The sequence below is a fragment of the Xyrauchen texanus genome, chromosome 32, assembly GCF_025860055.1.
Source record: "Xyrauchen texanus isolate HMW12.3.18 chromosome 32, RBS_HiC_50CHRs, whole genome shotgun sequence".
NCBI classification, from domain to species: domain Eukaryota; kingdom Metazoa; phylum Chordata; class Actinopteri; order Cypriniformes; family Catostomidae; genus Xyrauchen; species Xyrauchen texanus.
In genome coordinates this window covers 39842842-39859421 of record NC_068307.1, presented here as the reverse complement: position 1 = coordinate 39859421, position 16580 = coordinate 39842842, and the positions used below count along the sequence as shown (strand labels likewise).

Here is a 16580-nt window from a genome sequence, read left to right as displayed (position 1 = left end):
CTCGAGTCGACTCGAGTCACTATTTTTATGACTTGTGACTTGACTTGACAAAAAATAAAATACTTGAGACTTGACTCGGACTTGGAAGTTAAAGACTCGGGACTTGACTTGACTTGAGACACGAAGACTTGAATGACTTGAGTGTTAATCACATCATGTTTCAGTTTGAATATAAAATATATAAATTATTTAAAAAAATAAAGTTGATCCAGCTGGAGCGCAGGCTGAGAATAGTTTTGTCATGACTGGATCACGACACTATAGGCTATCATCAGCCATGCCCTCTCGTACCTTACGCACACCACGCCCACTTAGATCAGATAACACATCAACATGTCAGCCGGAGGGGTAACGTTACCGAGGGTCATCGCTTTCGGCTTCAAAAATTATTATCAAGATGGCAAAAGACGAACAGCGCTTTGCAAGACATGCAACGTTAAGATCGCGGACAGCCAGATGACAACCTCCAATTTCGTCCGCCATTTGAAGAGCCATTCTGCCCAGTAAGTGCTTGTCAATTTGTTAATTATATCTGGTTAGTTGGTAGTTAGCTAATGTAATAATAGCAGGGTTCCCATGGGTCCTTGAAATCTTTGAAAGATTGTGAATCTGAAAAATAAAATTCAAGGCCCTGGAAAGTTCTTTAAAATAAACATACATAGATACAGGTCCTTGAAAGTGCTTGAATTTATTTTGTGCAAGAAGTTTTCTGGGAAAAAAAATCTGTCCATTAATTTTTTATTTCGCCAACACTTCGTGGCTTATGCTGCATACTAGCCTGCTTGATTTACGTTAGTTACGCGCATTTACATTAAGTGTTTCCCGTGCGAGGTACTTTGTTTTGTACGTTGCCATGACGTTCACGCGCGCTGGTACCTCAACGTTTCCCACTCACAGACATTGCAAAAATAGGCTTATGGATATACTCTGTGTGAGTGAGTGAGTGTGGGTGTGGGAGTGTGAGAGCGCGAGAGTGAGTGAGTGTGTGTGTGTGTGTGAGCGCGAGAGTGAGTGTGTGTGTGTGTGTGAGCGCGAGAGTGAGTGTGTGTGTGTGTGTGTGTGTGTGAGCGCGAGAGTGAATGAGTGAGTGTGGGTGTGGGAGTGTGGGAGAGAGAGTGTGTGGGAGTGTGTGTGTGAGCGAGTGTGTGTGAGAGAGAGTGTGTGAGAGAGGAGAAATGTAACAAAGTTTAATGTACATAACTGTGTTTGAGAGAGAGGGAGGTGTTCAGAGAGGAGTCTGTTGGATGTTAAGCCGTTATTTGTTTTATGGACTCAATGTTGAAAATTTAAAACATTTCAAACACTGTTGGCAGAAGTGAAAAATAAATAATTTTATGAAGTTACAATTTTGTTTGATTCCATGATGTATTTTACTGAACATGAGTATTGTAATTTACTGACAGTTACTTATATCTTGTCTTTTCACTTTTATTATGATCAGATTCTGCAGGTAAAAAAGGTGACTTGACTTGGACTTGACTTGACATAGCCTGTGACTTGACTTGGACTTGACTTGACATAGCCTGTGACTTGACTTGACTTGACTTGCCCAAGAAAAAAATACTTGGGACTTACTTGAGACTTGAAGGTTAAGACTTGAGACTTACTTGAGACTTGAACATGTGTGACTTGGTCCCATCTCTGCATCGAACATACCTGAGAGTTGTCTGCTTCTGATTGGACTGAGGAGTGTAGTCAAGCTTTTGTACAATTGAAGCAAGCCTTACTTGGAAAAAGTCGTGTTGGCCCACCCAAATTTTGATAGGCCATTTTTGCTTTCAGTGGATGCTTCAAGTAATGGGCTCAGGACAGTTTTGTCCCAGGTTCCGACTGGTGGAACAATGGCTAGACCTATTGCTTTGGCAAGCAAGTCACTTACCTATGCTCAGTCACGATACCCTGCGCACAGATTGGAGTTTTTCGCCATGAAATGGGCTGACTATGACAAATTCCATCATTGGCTTAGGGGTCAGAAATTTACAGTTTGGACAGACAACAACCCGTTAACATAAATTCTGTTCAAAGCTAAACCGGATGCTTGTGAAATTCCTTTGTCCACCCTAGCATACTCCATCGTCTGACTAGTGTCCCTTATGATAAATTGCTGGCAGAAGCTGCAGCTGTATGCACAGACTGTGTCCAAAATGTTTTTTGTTGGTCTACTCACCCCTTTGAAAGTCCTTTTGATACTGGAGGAGTGGCCGTTGCCTGCCATACAGCTAAAGTTTCCTTACCTGGTATTGTGTCAAAGCAGGAAGTGGAAGCTGTTCTGCGCTCATGTAGGCATGGTGATTAAAAACATCAAGTCACATGCCTTGTTGCTGCCTCACCTTCCACAAGGAATGCCGCCATCTGAATCACCTGATGTTGGTGTGATGCCCCATGAAGATCTAATAAAAAGACAACAGGAAGATGATGTTTTGAGCAGGGTGATTTGTTTTGTCAAGAGAGTACGGAGACCAGATAGGAGGGAATGACTGAATGAGCCAAAAGCTGTTCTGAAACTTATGAAACACTGGGGGGAAAACTAGTGATGACGAATGGTGTGTTGAACAGGGTTTCAAAGAATAGTTTCACCAAGAGACAAACCTACCTGTATGTTGTGCCAGACACAGTGAAAACCATGGTGTTGAAAGGCGTACATGACCAAGCAGGACATCAAGATCAACAGCAGACTCTGTATCTTGTTCGGCAGAGGTTCTACTGGCAAGGTGTAGAGAAGGACGTGAGCGAGTATGTGAGGTGTTGTAGTCGGTGTATATTCAGCAAGACATGCTACATGCTCTGCCGGTAAAGACCAAATGGCCGCAAATGCTCAAGTCTCTAACTTTTGCTTACAATTGCACCATCCACGAAACAACTGGGTATGACCCATTCCTGCTGATGTTTTGTAGGTTTCCGCGGCTACCCCATGACCTGGTATTTGAAACATTTGTTGGGGTGAATACAGACAGCCATACTTACAGAATTCAGCATAGCTTCACTGGTGCTGAAAAGACTGTGCATCGTAATTTGATAATGCCAGTCAACTTTCTCCCTTTTCCTAACCTTGACCGTTATTTTTCAGTCAAGAGTTGTTGTGGTGGGTGAGTGCTCTCTGAAAATATATTCTTTTTGTTGCCGTTCTTATATTTTGTCATGTATGATAATGTATTTTGCTTTCTTGCTGCCAAATCATATTGTAATGGTTAATGTGCACCCTTCATTACAGAACTTTTTGTAAGAATGCTGTGAAACTGATCACCACATTTGAATGTGTTTTAACAGAATTAAATGATCCACCCAAGTTGTGAGATGGTGTTGGTGGTCTCCATTATTACACACAATGCAGATAGGAAGATAGGAACCGTTACACATGCTTGCTAAATAAAACAATACTTTTTACGTATATATTTAAAAGCCTTAAACCGCTTGAACCGCTTGGCTGCTTGCAGCTATATTTATAATTTTGTATTATTCTGCCTTTAAAACTGATGGTGCAGACCAAACCATAAGTCATAGAGTGCTGAAACTTTGAGAGAATGTAGTTCCCCAGAGTACTACAGTGTATCAAAGTTTCGGCCTTAAGGTGGCACTATAGTGATCATGTCGCACACTTCAAGTGTCTTGCATAGTTGGATTCCTTGGCTCAAGAAGAACAAAACATATATCTACGATTTCATTTCCATCATGACTATTTTCACGTTAATTTGCATAATTCTAAAAACCTACTTTTTCGAACTCCTACTACACCATATTTCCGATTCACATGGAAATTGGGGTGTGTCTACTATGAACCCTCTTGATAAAAAGTTATCAAAGGATATTTAATTCTTGACTTCATTCAAATAATTTTGTACATATTGACCAATATCTACCAAACGAAAAGGCCAAATGTTACAAAACTTGAGAAATATGGACAACAGGACATTTTGAGGATGCACACAAAGTCGCGAAAAATTTTGCCTATAGGGGGTGCTACAATAAAAAACAGGAATAATTCTGCAACCGTATGATCAATGAAGTTGAAAATTGGTATGCATCTTGTAGGGCCCAAAAGGCTAACATATCCTACAATATCAGTCGGACAAATTAAAAAACATGGCCGCCAGCAGCCAATCAAATTTCAGCAGCTAATAACATCAAATCTGAATAGTCGACCATTACGAAACTTTAGATATTTGTAGACAGTGTTAGAATGAGGCTGCGTACCAAGTTTTAATTAAAATCGCCCACAACATGACGCTATAACAAGGACATTTACGTTTTCACCAATAAAGTTGAATAATATCAAGGCTCTTTTTTTCTCTAATTCCTTGCACCAAGACCTACCATTTATAAATGTAAATATCTTCATTTTATGGCATTTTATAAAATGTTTTCGCTATTCTAATTTTCAAAAAAAAAAAAAAAAATCAAACTCCTGCAAGGCCGTATAACCCATTCTCACAAAAATTTGTGTGTTTCTACTTTGAACCCTACTGACAAAAAGTTAAAGGGATTTAGATTTTTCGAAGCGTTGCGAAGATATAAGCCAATGAATTGGTCAGGCGTCATCTATTTTGTGTGTATTGACCAATATCTACCAAACAAAAAGGCCAAATGTTACGAAACTTGATACATATGTACAACAGCACATTTTGATTCTGCATTCAAAATCACAAAAATATTAGCCTATAGGGCATGCTACAACAAAAAATTGCTCATAACTCTGCAACTTATCAATGAAGTTGAACATTTGTATGCTTCTTGAAGGGGCCAAACGCTTACATATTCTACAATATGACTCGGACAAAAAAAAAACAGCCACCAGCAGCCAATCATATTTCAGCAAAAAGGCTGTATAAATGGTGTTTAAATTATTGTCTATTATGTGAGCACATTATATAATTCTAAAGAAGAATACAAACTTTTACAGAGAGTGGACAATAGGTGGCACTATATCTGTTAAAATGCTTTAACCACATATTTACATGGTAAATTACCTTAATTTGCTGTAAATGTTCTTTTCCATCTATGATCTAGGTGGTTACATGCTTTCTAAATAAAACTAATACCTTTTTATGCATGTGTGTAAAGGCCTTAACCCTCTGGGGTCGACGGACAAGCCGGCGCGTCCTGCTGGATTTTTTCGTCATTACAGTGGAAACAACATAAAGTTCCCAGTCATTTTGGGGCATACAGATAAGTGTAAGACATCATTAGAGACTATAAAGGGTCTACTTTTATTTGTGTACACTCACAATAACAACAAAACCTTGTGCTTTTGTAAAATAAAGAAAATAAAAAGGGTAAGCTGTAAGCAGTATCTGGGTTTGCAAGCATATATCTGAAACATGTCACAAAAATGAACTGAAACTCCACGAGTACTTATCACACAAACATGAAACATATGTCTAAAAGCATAAAATGTCTACTTTTAAATGAAACAATTCAAATTGAATACAAATATTCTCCTGCAATGTAATCTGTATGAAACAAAGCGATGTACAGTTTTCCTGGCTCAGCTAATTTATCTCTAATGTGATCCCACCCACCAGCAAAGCATGCTATTCATACGCTAATGTGCTGAGGCGATCAATGCAAATGGTAAACGCCCCCGACTGTGCCTTGAAAACATATAGTCCGTTAATTTTTCTGTGCGTTTGAAAGACAGCACGATACACAAGTGAGAGAACTCCTGGATAGTGACTAAGTGTTACAATTTTCCTCAGAAGAAGAGCGGAGCGAAGAACGTTTGTATTTTGAAGAGAGACTTGATCCAGCCGAGGTTACAATTTTGGACGAGTAAGTCATTTAGTTTTAATTAGTTGATATGCTATTTTATATAAACATGTACATATTTTACTAGTGGGACTGTTTCCAGACTTGCCAGCCAGGATTCAGGGTATTGAAATTTGAAATATGTCCTAATAAGCAAGTTTTAGTTGCATGTAAATGTTGTTTTGGCTAAAGTAGGTATTTAAATTGTATGCTGTATGATATAAATATATGTAATATAAAAATAATATAACTAGAGTTCATGCTGCCTCATTATCATCAACAAAGCTTGTGCTTGCAAATATGGGTTCAGGTGTAAATGAGTAAAATGCACCTTTAAATATGCCCATATTAGAAAATCACCATCTTATAATGATTTCTGAAGGATCGTGTGGCACTGAAGACTGCAGTAATGATGCTGAAAATTCAGTTTTGATCACAAATTGCATTTTACAATATATTCAAATAGAAAACTGTTTATAATATCACCGTTTTTACTGTATTTTGGATCAAATAAATGCAGTCTTGGTGAGCAGAAGAGACTTCTATTAAACTGTAGTGTAGGTCTAAAATTAAGTAAAGTCTTTTATGTAAAGAAAATGTATAGTTGGATTACTTTTAACTTAACTTGATTTTGATCATTAAGCCTCCTCACATTCATTCTCTTTCTGTCACATTCCTCATTGATGGGCCCAGAGGAGGGGTCTTTTGTCTCCTCAGGTGTGAAATACATCCATATTCATTATAGTTCACGCATCCTCTCATATGACCTTTCTAACACTTAAAGTGTCTTACAAAAGTTCAATGACTATATTGTTTTGTATGAATGAGTGATCAGGATGGTTTTCACATAATTTTGTTTGTCACATCAAAAACTACAGGATTCAGTTCTCAAAAGGCTTGTGGACAAATGTTTAGTATGTGTTATATGGCCTTATTTCAATGACTTAAAATCGGGACCAAACCAGTGCCAAACGATTCTATGGAGTCTCAACATCAAAAGTTATCTAAAAAGTTTGAACTTTCGACTCGAGCTAGCTACGGTATGCAAAAACATAGTAAGTCGGAGTGGCCAATTTTACGTAAATGGCTATAACTCTTGAAGGAAATGAGATATAATTTCCAAACTTTGCATGTTGCTAAATAAAACTCATACCTTTTTAGGCATGTGCTTAAAGGCCTTAAACCCCATTAATTGCTGCTTGCAGCTATATTTATATTTGTGTTTTCTTTGAGTCAGCTCAAAAAAGAAAGTTAAGCTGACTGAAACAGGAAAATTGCTTGCAATTGAGACACAGTGGTAACCTTGTACTGTGAAAAACCCCGTCTGCCGCCAGGTCATCCCTGTCTACCTGGATCAGGGAGCGGACAAGGGGAGGCAAACAATAAACTGTAACAGTAACCTACACACTGTAGCAGTGCTCGTACCAAATAAAAAGACAATAATAATATTTAAAAGAGAGGGAAAGGCCAACGCAGAACGGCAGTGGGAGACAGAGAGGGGAAAAAATATATAATTTACTACCCGGTTCTCCGATACGCTGTAGCATGGTCCTCGGAGACACTTCCACCCTCTAGAAGACGTCAGCCGCACCTTCCCAGGGTTGCGGCACCAATGTGACACAGTTCAGTGGAAAGGAGGAGGGAAGAACCGGCTTGATAATATAAACTAGATAGGTACATTTCCTGAAGAAAATGTGAGTGGTGCTTGCCGTGGCAAAACTCGTCAAATAGCCTGCTTGAAAAGAACAGAAATTGTGGTCATAAATAAATCAACCCAGAAGTCTGTATAATGTTCTGGTGCAGAAATATGTGATTTGTTAGTAGGTTGCTAGGGTAACCCCTCCTTGTTGCTAGGCAGTTACCATAGTGATCATAATCAAGTGTCTTTGCCATCCTGATTGAAATAAACCAACCCAGAAGTATCTACGTTTTTCTGATGCAGAGATATGTGATTTGTTACTTGGTTGCTAGGGTAACCCCATATGGTTGCTAGGCAGTTACCATAGTGATACTAATGAAGTCTCCTTGCCATCCTGAGTAAAATAAGTCAACCCGGAAGTCTGTACTGTTTTCTAGTGCAGAGATATGTGATTTGTTACTCGGTTGCTAGGGTAACCCCATCTGGTTGCTAGGCAGTTACCATAGTGATACTAATCAAGTGTCCTTGCCAGCCTGATTGAAATAAGTCAACCCGGAAGTCTCTATGTTTTTGTGATGCAGAGATATGTGATTTGTTACTCGGTTGCTAGGGTAAGCCCATCTGGTTGCTAGGCAGTTACCATAGTGGTACTAATGAAGTGTCCTTTCCATCCTGATTGAAATAAGTCAACCCGGAAGTCTCTACGTTTTTCTGATGCAGAGATATGTGATTTGTTACTCGGTTGCTAGGGTAATCCCATCTGGTTGCTAGGCAGTTACCATAGTGATACTAATCAAGTCTCCTTGCCATCCTGATTGAAATAAATCAACCCAGAAGTCTGTCTGATTTTCTGGTGCAGAGATATAGTTACTGCTAAACGGTTGCTAGGGTACTCTGTTTAGTTGCTAGGGAGTGGCTTGGCAGCTGCCAATCATGAATCTCCAAAGGCTGCTTGTCAGTATGAATGATATAAACCAACTCCCATGCCTCTGTGACATTCAGAATGGAAGATATCCCTCTATGGATTTTGGTTGTTAAGGTGCTCGACAATGGTTGCTAGGGAGGGGCTAGGAAGTGTTGATTTGATGCATGATTGGCTGTTTGCTGTCCCGAGTCAAACGAGACCACCCTTGTGTTTCTAAGACACTTCTATCCGGAGATATCCCTTTGATATGTTTCAATAGAAGTCTATGGGACTTGTTGCTAAGGTGCTCTTAATGGTTGCTAGGGCGTGGCTTGATAGCTTCACAATGATCCTGAGAGACTGATTGGTCGTCTGAGTAAAATGAGCCCACCCCTCGTCTCTATGACACTGTGATCCAGAGCTATGTTCAATACAAATCCCTATGCCTTTTCATTTCATGGGCCGTCCTACACCATTATAAGTCAATTGGGGCATTTTTGGGCAGCTCCTGCCCCCCAGGGGTGCAACTTTTACCCCATATTGAGGTATGCTCTTACAGAGCCTGCCAGCCTCTTCAAATGTGGCAAATCACACGTTTCTACGAAATCCTCGCTTGGAGCTGTGACGCGTCAAAGTTTGTCTCAATGTTAAGTCTATGTTATTTTTCGGCCGCTTTTTTGCCCCTGGGGCAAATACCGTACCCCGATCGCTTATAAAAGTCATAGCACACGTGTCCTCAATAGGCCGTTCGATTTGACACCTCATTCGTGGGTCTACGCCAAACGGTGCGGGACGAGTTAGGTGCCGAAGTTTTGTTAAGAGATATATAAAAATAAAAACTAGATAGGTACATTTCCTGAAGAAAATGTGAGTGGTGCTTGCCGTGGCAAAACTCGATCAAATAGCCTGCTTGAAAAGAACAGAAATTGTGGTCATAAATAAATCAACCCAGAAGTCTGTATAATTTTCTGGTGCAGAAATATGTGATTTGTTACTAGGTTGCTAGGGTAAGCCCATGTGGTTGCTATGCAGTTAGCAAGGTAATACAATACATGGCTCCTTTCCATCCTGAGTGAAATAAGTCAACCCAAAAATCTGTACTGTTTTCTGGTGCAGAGATATGTGATTTGTTACTCGGTTGCTAGGGTAACCCCATGTGGTTGCTAGGCAGTTACCATAGTGATACTAATCAAGTGTCCTTGCCATCCTGATTGAAATAAGTCAACCCGGAAGTCTATATGTTTTTGTGATGCAGAGATATGTGATTTGTTACTCGGTTGCTAGGGTAAGCCCATCTGGTTGCTAGGCAGTTACCATAGTGATACTAATGAAGTCTCCTTTCCATCCTGATTGAAATAAGTCAACCCGGAAGTCTCTACGTTTTTCTGATGCAGAGATATGTGATTTGTTACTCGGTTGCTAGGGTAACCCCATCTGGTTGCTAGGCAGTTACCATAGTGATACTAATCAAGTGTCCTTGCCATCCTGATTGAAATAAATCAACCCAGAAGTCTCTCTGATTTTCTGGTGCAGAGATATAGTTACTGCTAAACGGTTGCTAGGGTACTCTGTGTAGTTGCTAGGGAGTGGCTTGGCAGCTGCCAATCATGAATCTCCAAAGGCTGCTTGTCAGTATGAATGATATAAACCAACTCCCATGCCTCTGTGACATTCAGAATGGAAGATATCCCTCTATGGATTTTGGTTGTTAAGGTGCTTGACAATGGTTTCTAGGGAGGGGCTAGGAAGTGTTGATTTGATGCATGATTGGCTGTTTGCTGTCCCGAGTCAAACGAGACCACCCTTGTGTTTCTATGACACTTCTATCCGGAGATATCCCTTTGATCTGTTTCAATAGAAGTGTATGGGACTTGTTGCTAAGGTGCTCTTAATGGTTGCTAGGGCGTGGCTTGATAGCTTCACAATGATCCTGAGAGACTGATTGGTCGTCTGAGTAAAATGAGCCCACCCCTCGTCTCTATGACACTGTGATCCAGAGCTATGTTCAATACAAATCCCTATGCCTTTTCATTTCATGGGCCGTCCTACACCATTATAAGTCAATTGGGGCATTTTTGGGCAGCTCCTGCCCCCAGGGGTGCAACTTTTACCCCATATTGAGGTATGCTCTTACAGAGCCTGCCAGCCTCTTCAAATGTGGCAAATCACACGTTTCTACTGAAATCCTCGCTTGGAGCTGTGACGCGTCAAAGTTTGTCTCAATGTTAAGTCTATGGGATTTTTCGGCCGCTTTTTTGCCCCTGGGGCAAATACCGTACCTCGATCAGCTTATAAAAGTCATAGCACACGTGTCCTCAATAGGCCGTTCGATTTGACACCTCATTTGTGGGTCTACGCCAAACGGTGCGGGACGAGTTAGGTGCCGAAGTTTTGTTAAGAGATATAAAAATAAAAAATAAAAATAAAAACTAGATAGGTACATTTCCTGAAGAAAATGTGAGTGGTGCTTGCCGTGGCAAAACTCGTCAAATAGCATGCTTGAAAAGAACAAAAATTATGGTCATAAATAAATCAACCCAGAAGTCTCTACGTTTTTCTGATGCAGATATATGTGATTTGTTACTCGGTTGCTAGGGTAAACCCATCTGGTTGCTAGGCAGTTACCATAGTGATAGTAATGAAGTCTCCTTGCCATCCTTATTGAAATAAGTCAACCCGGAAGTCTGTACTATTTTCTGGTGCAGAGATATGTGATTTGTTACTCGGTTGCTAGGGTAACCCCATCTGGTTGCTAGGCAGTTTCCATAGTGATAGTAATCAAGTTTCCTTGCCATCCTGAGTGAAATAAATCAACCCAGAAGTCTGTACTATTTTCTGGTGTGGAGATATGTGATTTGTTACTCGGTTGCTAGGGTACTATGTGTAGTTGCTAGGGAGTGATTTGGCAGCTGCCAATCATGAAATTCCAAAGGCTGCTTGTCAGTATGAATGACATAAATCAACTCCCATGCCTCTGTGACATTCAGAATGGAAGATATCCCTCTATGGATTTTGGTTGCTAAGGTGCTCGACAATAGTTGCTAGGGAGGGGCTAGGAAGTGTTGAGGTGATTCATGATTGGCTGTTTGCTGCCCCGAGTCAAACGAGACCACCCTTGTGTTGGTATGACACTTCTAGCCGGAGATATCCCTTTGATCTCTTTCATTAGAAGTCTATGGGACTTGTTGCTAAGGTCCTCTAAATGGTTGCTAGGGCGTGGCTTGATAGCTTTGCAATGATCCTGAGAGACTGATTGGTCGTCTTAGTAAAATGAGGCAGGCCCCTTGTCTCTATGACACTGTGATCCAGAGCTATGTTTAATTAAAAATCCCTATTTCATGGGCCGTCCTACACCATTGTAAGTCAATGGGGGCAACTTTGGGCAGCTCCTGCCCCCAGGGGTGCAACTTTTACCCCATATTGAGGTATGCTCTTACAGAGCCTGCCAGCCTCTTCAAATGTGGCAAATCACACGTTTCTGCGAAATCCTCGCTCGGAGCTGTGACGCGTCAAAGTTTGTCTCAATGTTAAGTCAATGGGATTTTTCGGCCGCTTTTTTGCCCCTGGGGCAAATACCGTACCCGATACGCTTATAAAAGTCATAGCACACGTGTCCTCAATAGGCCGTTCGATTTGACACCTCATTCGTGGGTCTATGCCAAACGGTGCGGGACGAGTTAGGTGCCGAAGTTTTGTTAAGAGATATAAAAATAAAAATAAAAATAAAAACTAGATAGGTACATTTCCTGAAGAAAATGTGAGTGGTGCTTGTCGTGGCAAAACTCGTCAAACAGCATGTTGTAACTTGAAAATAACAAAAATTATGGTCATAAATAAACCAACCCAGAAATGTGTACGATGTTCTGGTGCAGAAATATGTGATTTGTTACTCGGTTGCTAGGGTAAGCCCGTGTGGTTGCTATGCAGTTACCAAGGTAATACAATACATGGCTCCTTTCCATCCTGAGTGAAATAAGTCAACCCGGAAGTCTGTAGTGTGTTCTGGTGCAGAGATATGTGATATGTTGCTCGGTTGCTAGGGTAACTCCATCTGGTTGCTAGGCAGTTACCATAGTGATACTAATCAAGTCTCCTGGCCATCCTGATTAAAATAAATCAACCCGGAAGTCTCTATGTTTTTGTGATGCAGAGATATGTGATTTTTTACTCGGTTGCTAGGGTAACCCCATCTGGTTGCTAGGCAGATACCATAGTGATACTAATCAAGTGTCCTTGCCATCCTTATTGAAATAAGTCAACCCGAAGTCTCTACGTTTTCTGATGCAGAGATATGTGATTTGTTACTCGGTTGCTAGGGTAAGCCCATCTGGTTGCTAGGCAGTTACCATAGTGATACTAATGAAGTCTCCTTGCCATCCTCATTGAAATAAGTCAACCCGAAGTCTCTATGTTTTTGTGATGCAGAGATATGTGATTTTTTACTCGGTTGCTAGGGTAACCCCATCTGGTTGCTAGGCAGATACCATAGTGATACTAATCAAGTGTCCTTGCCATCCTTATTGAAATAAGTCAACCCGGAAGTCTCTACGTTTTTCTGATGCAGAGATATGTGATTTGTTACTCGGTTGCTAGGGTAAGCCCATCTGGTTGCTAGGCAGTTACCATAGTGATTCTAATGAAGTCTCCTTGCCATCCTGATTGAAGTAAGTCAACCCGGAAGTCTCTATGTTTTTGTGATGCAGAGATATGTGATTTGTTACTCGGTTGCTAGGGTAAGCCCATCTGGTTGCTAGGCAGTTACCATAGTGATACTAATGAAGTGTCCTTGCCATCCTGATTGAAATAAGTCAACCCGGAAGTCTCTACGTTTTTCTGATGCAGAGATATGTGATTTGTTACTCGGTTGCTAGGGTAACCCCATCTGGTTGCTAGGCAGTTAACATGTGATACTTATCAAGTCTTCTTGCCATCCTGATTGAAATAAATCAACCCAGAAGTCTCTCTGATTTTCTGGTGCAGAGATATAGTTACTGCTAAACGGTTGCTAGGGTACTCTGTGTAGTTGCTAGGGAGTGGCTTGGCAGCTGCCAATCATGAATCTCCAAAGGCTGCTTGTCAGTATGAATGATATAAACCAACTCCCATGCCTCTGTGACATTCAGAATGGAAGATATCCCTCTATGGATTTTGGTTGTTAAGGTGCTCGACAATGGTTGCTAGGGAGGGGCTAGGAAGTGTTGAAGTGATGCATGATTGGCTGTTTGCTGTCCCGAGTCAAACGAGACCACCCTTGTGTTTCTATGACACTTCTATCCGGAGATATCCCTTTGATCTTTTTCAATAGAAGTCTATGGGACTTGTTGCTAAGGTGCTCTTAATGGTTGCTAGGGCGTGGCTTGATAGCTTCACAATGATCCAGAGAGACTGATTGGTTGTCTGAGTAAAATGAGCCCACCCCTCGTCTCTATGACACTGTGATCCAGAGCTATGTTCAATACAAATCCCTATGCCTTTTCATTTCATGGGCCGTCCTACACCATTATAAGTCAATTGGGGCATTTTTGGGCAGCTCCTGCCCCCAGGGGTGCAACTTTTACCCCATATTGAGGTATGCTCTTACAGAGCCTGGCAGCCTCTTCAAATGTGGCAAATCACACGTTTCTACGAAATCCTCGCTTGGAGCTGTGACGCGTCAAAGTTTGTCTCAATGTTAAGTCTATGGGATTTTTCGGCCGCTTTTTTGCCCCTGGGGCAAATACCGTACTCCGATCAGCTTATAAAAGTCATAGCACACGTGTCCTCAATAGGCCGTTCGATTTGATACCTCATTCGGTGGGTCTACACCAAACGGTAGTGGGACGAGTTAGGTGCCGAAGTTTTGTTAAGAGATATAATAAAAATAAAAATAAAAAGTATAATAAGTATGTGAGATTACAATAGTGATGCTTTGCAAGCACCACTAATAATAAGTATGTGAGATTACAATAGTGATGCTTTGCAAGCACCAGTAATAATAAAAATAATAAGTATGTGAGATTACAATAGTGATGCTTTGCAAGCACCACTAATAAGTATGTGAGATTACAATAGTGATGCTTTGCAAGCACCACTAATAAGTATGTGAGATTACAATAGTGATGCTTTGCAAGCACCACTAATAATAAGTATGTGAGATTACAATAGTGATGCTTTGCAAGCACCACTAATAAAAATAAAAATAATAAGTATGTGAGATTACAATATTGATGCTTTGCAAGCACCACTAATAATAAGTATGTGAGATTACAATAGTGATGCTTTGCAAGCACCACTAATAATAAGTATGTGAGATTACAATAGTGATGCTTTGCAAGCACCACTAATAATATTTTAATAATAAACTGAACCAAAAGACACACACACACACACACACACACACACACACACACACACACACACACACACACACACACACACACACACACACACACACACACAGGTGTTAGGCAGTTGCCAATAACACTCCATCTGTTGCACTGCCGTCTCCGCTTGTCTTTATCCCTCTTGGGCTTCATCAGCCTAATTAAGTGCTGGGTGTGCAGATTCATGCCCCGGCTCCACCCTGCCACAATTACCAAACATAATCCCATCAACCCCCTACACACATTGTCGATATCAGGTTACAATGTTGTTGTACTGCCCAGCCCTAGTTGTGATGTCACAAAATATTAAAGCTCATGAATATTACTTATGTTATGCACAGATCATTTGAAATAATCTTTTACTGTTTAATAAATAGTATTTCTTGATGACCATTTCAGGAGCTCAAATAAATATTTGACGTTATTAATTAATTTCTTCCCTACATCTTTTACTGTTGGTCCTGGTATTTTTAAGTCAGTAGGTAAATAGGCTTAAAGATAAATTCGAAAGCAAGACTTATTGGTCACATGGTAAAACTTTCACTTCAAAAAGTGTTCTAATATAACTTTTTATTTGAATAAACCAAGACTGCATCTGTACATTAGTGTATGTATATCATGAGCAGAGATGCAAGTGATTGCATTTTGTTCTGGAATTTCTATGGACCAGAGAGCGAGCAGTGGAAAAGCGGATTGAGCAGAGCACACGCCTGTGTACACAAGAACATTGCTTCTGTATCTTAATGCCACTAATAACAGCTGCAACGAACACTCATCATAACAGTAAAAATAACAAATTCCAGCACATGAGAAGCAATTATTATAACACATTAAAGAAATGGAAACTCCTGCTAAAGAACTGTTGATAATAAATTAACATATACATAAAATTGGCCATGGCAAAAAATTATGGTTGGACATATCCACCCATTTAATTTAGAGATTTATTTTATCATGTAATGTTTATGATGCTATTTAAATGTAGCAAATTCTTTCTTAATTGAGCTGATATTTACACGAAAAAACAAAATTTCATTTACTTGGATTATTAGAAAACTTAAGCAAAAAATCTCGACTTTCATGCAATACTTTGTATGAGAAAATGTTATCCGAATGACAACCATCTTTTCTTTTTTTTTTTAAAACATGGTATACTGTGAAATCGTCATTTGTTGAACAGTTAATGAGTATGATACTGAATTTAATTAATTTCTCTTTTTCTTTTTTTTATTACTGCCTTAACAAACACCAATAGTATAGCTCTATTACCAATAGCACTATTTCATCTTATAAGCCTTTGAGAACTAGATAAAATAAACAAATTCTAAATCAATATCACTACAGTCATATATATATATATATATATATATATATATATATATATATATATATCATAAATATTGTGATTGGAAAAGCCAGTCTTACCACTTCCCCCTGTCTCTCTACCATATTGTCGTCTGAGTCCTGCTGTGATTCCAGCTGGTGTTTGCGCTGCTCTAGAACCTCTTCGTTTGGGATGGACTGGCCTATATCAGTCATCGCTAGCAACACACCTAGTAGCATGAACCACACACCAGAATCCATTACTAATAACAATGTCTTTTCTTTCAGTACCAACTTACTGACTAGTTAAATCTCTGCTCATTTGTCTATAATAGTTTTAATTTGTATAAGTTGTCCAGCCCAACCTTTTAAATGGCCAATGTGAACATCCTTATATACACATTTACATCAGCTGATCTTCTAACCCCAGGGACAGAGAGAGGCAAGTGATGCATGTTTGTAGAGAGGATAAGTGCAGTATAATGAGGTCCATTTTGTGATGCTGGGGAATTAGTGATGTCTACATTATGGATCCCACCAGGGCCTAGAGATGAATGGAGTAATTAAACATATAAATCTTATTAACTTATGATCAAATATTATTCAATAC

The 16580-nt window shown here is 39.9% G+C and overlaps 1 protein-coding gene across 1 annotated transcript in view; it reads right to left on the bottom strand.

The window, feature by feature from the left end:
• The window catches only part of npffl (neuropeptide FF-amide peptide precursor like), a 110207-nt gene extending 93976 nt beyond the window's left edge, over positions 1-16231 (bottom strand). Inside the window, exon 1 of the mRNA XM_052102074.1 lies at positions 16073-16231. Coding sequence (XP_051958034.1) covers positions 16073-16231 — 159 coding nt within the window. The remainder of the gene's footprint in view (positions 1-16072) is intronic.
• Positions 16232-16580: the final 349 nt, after the last annotated feature.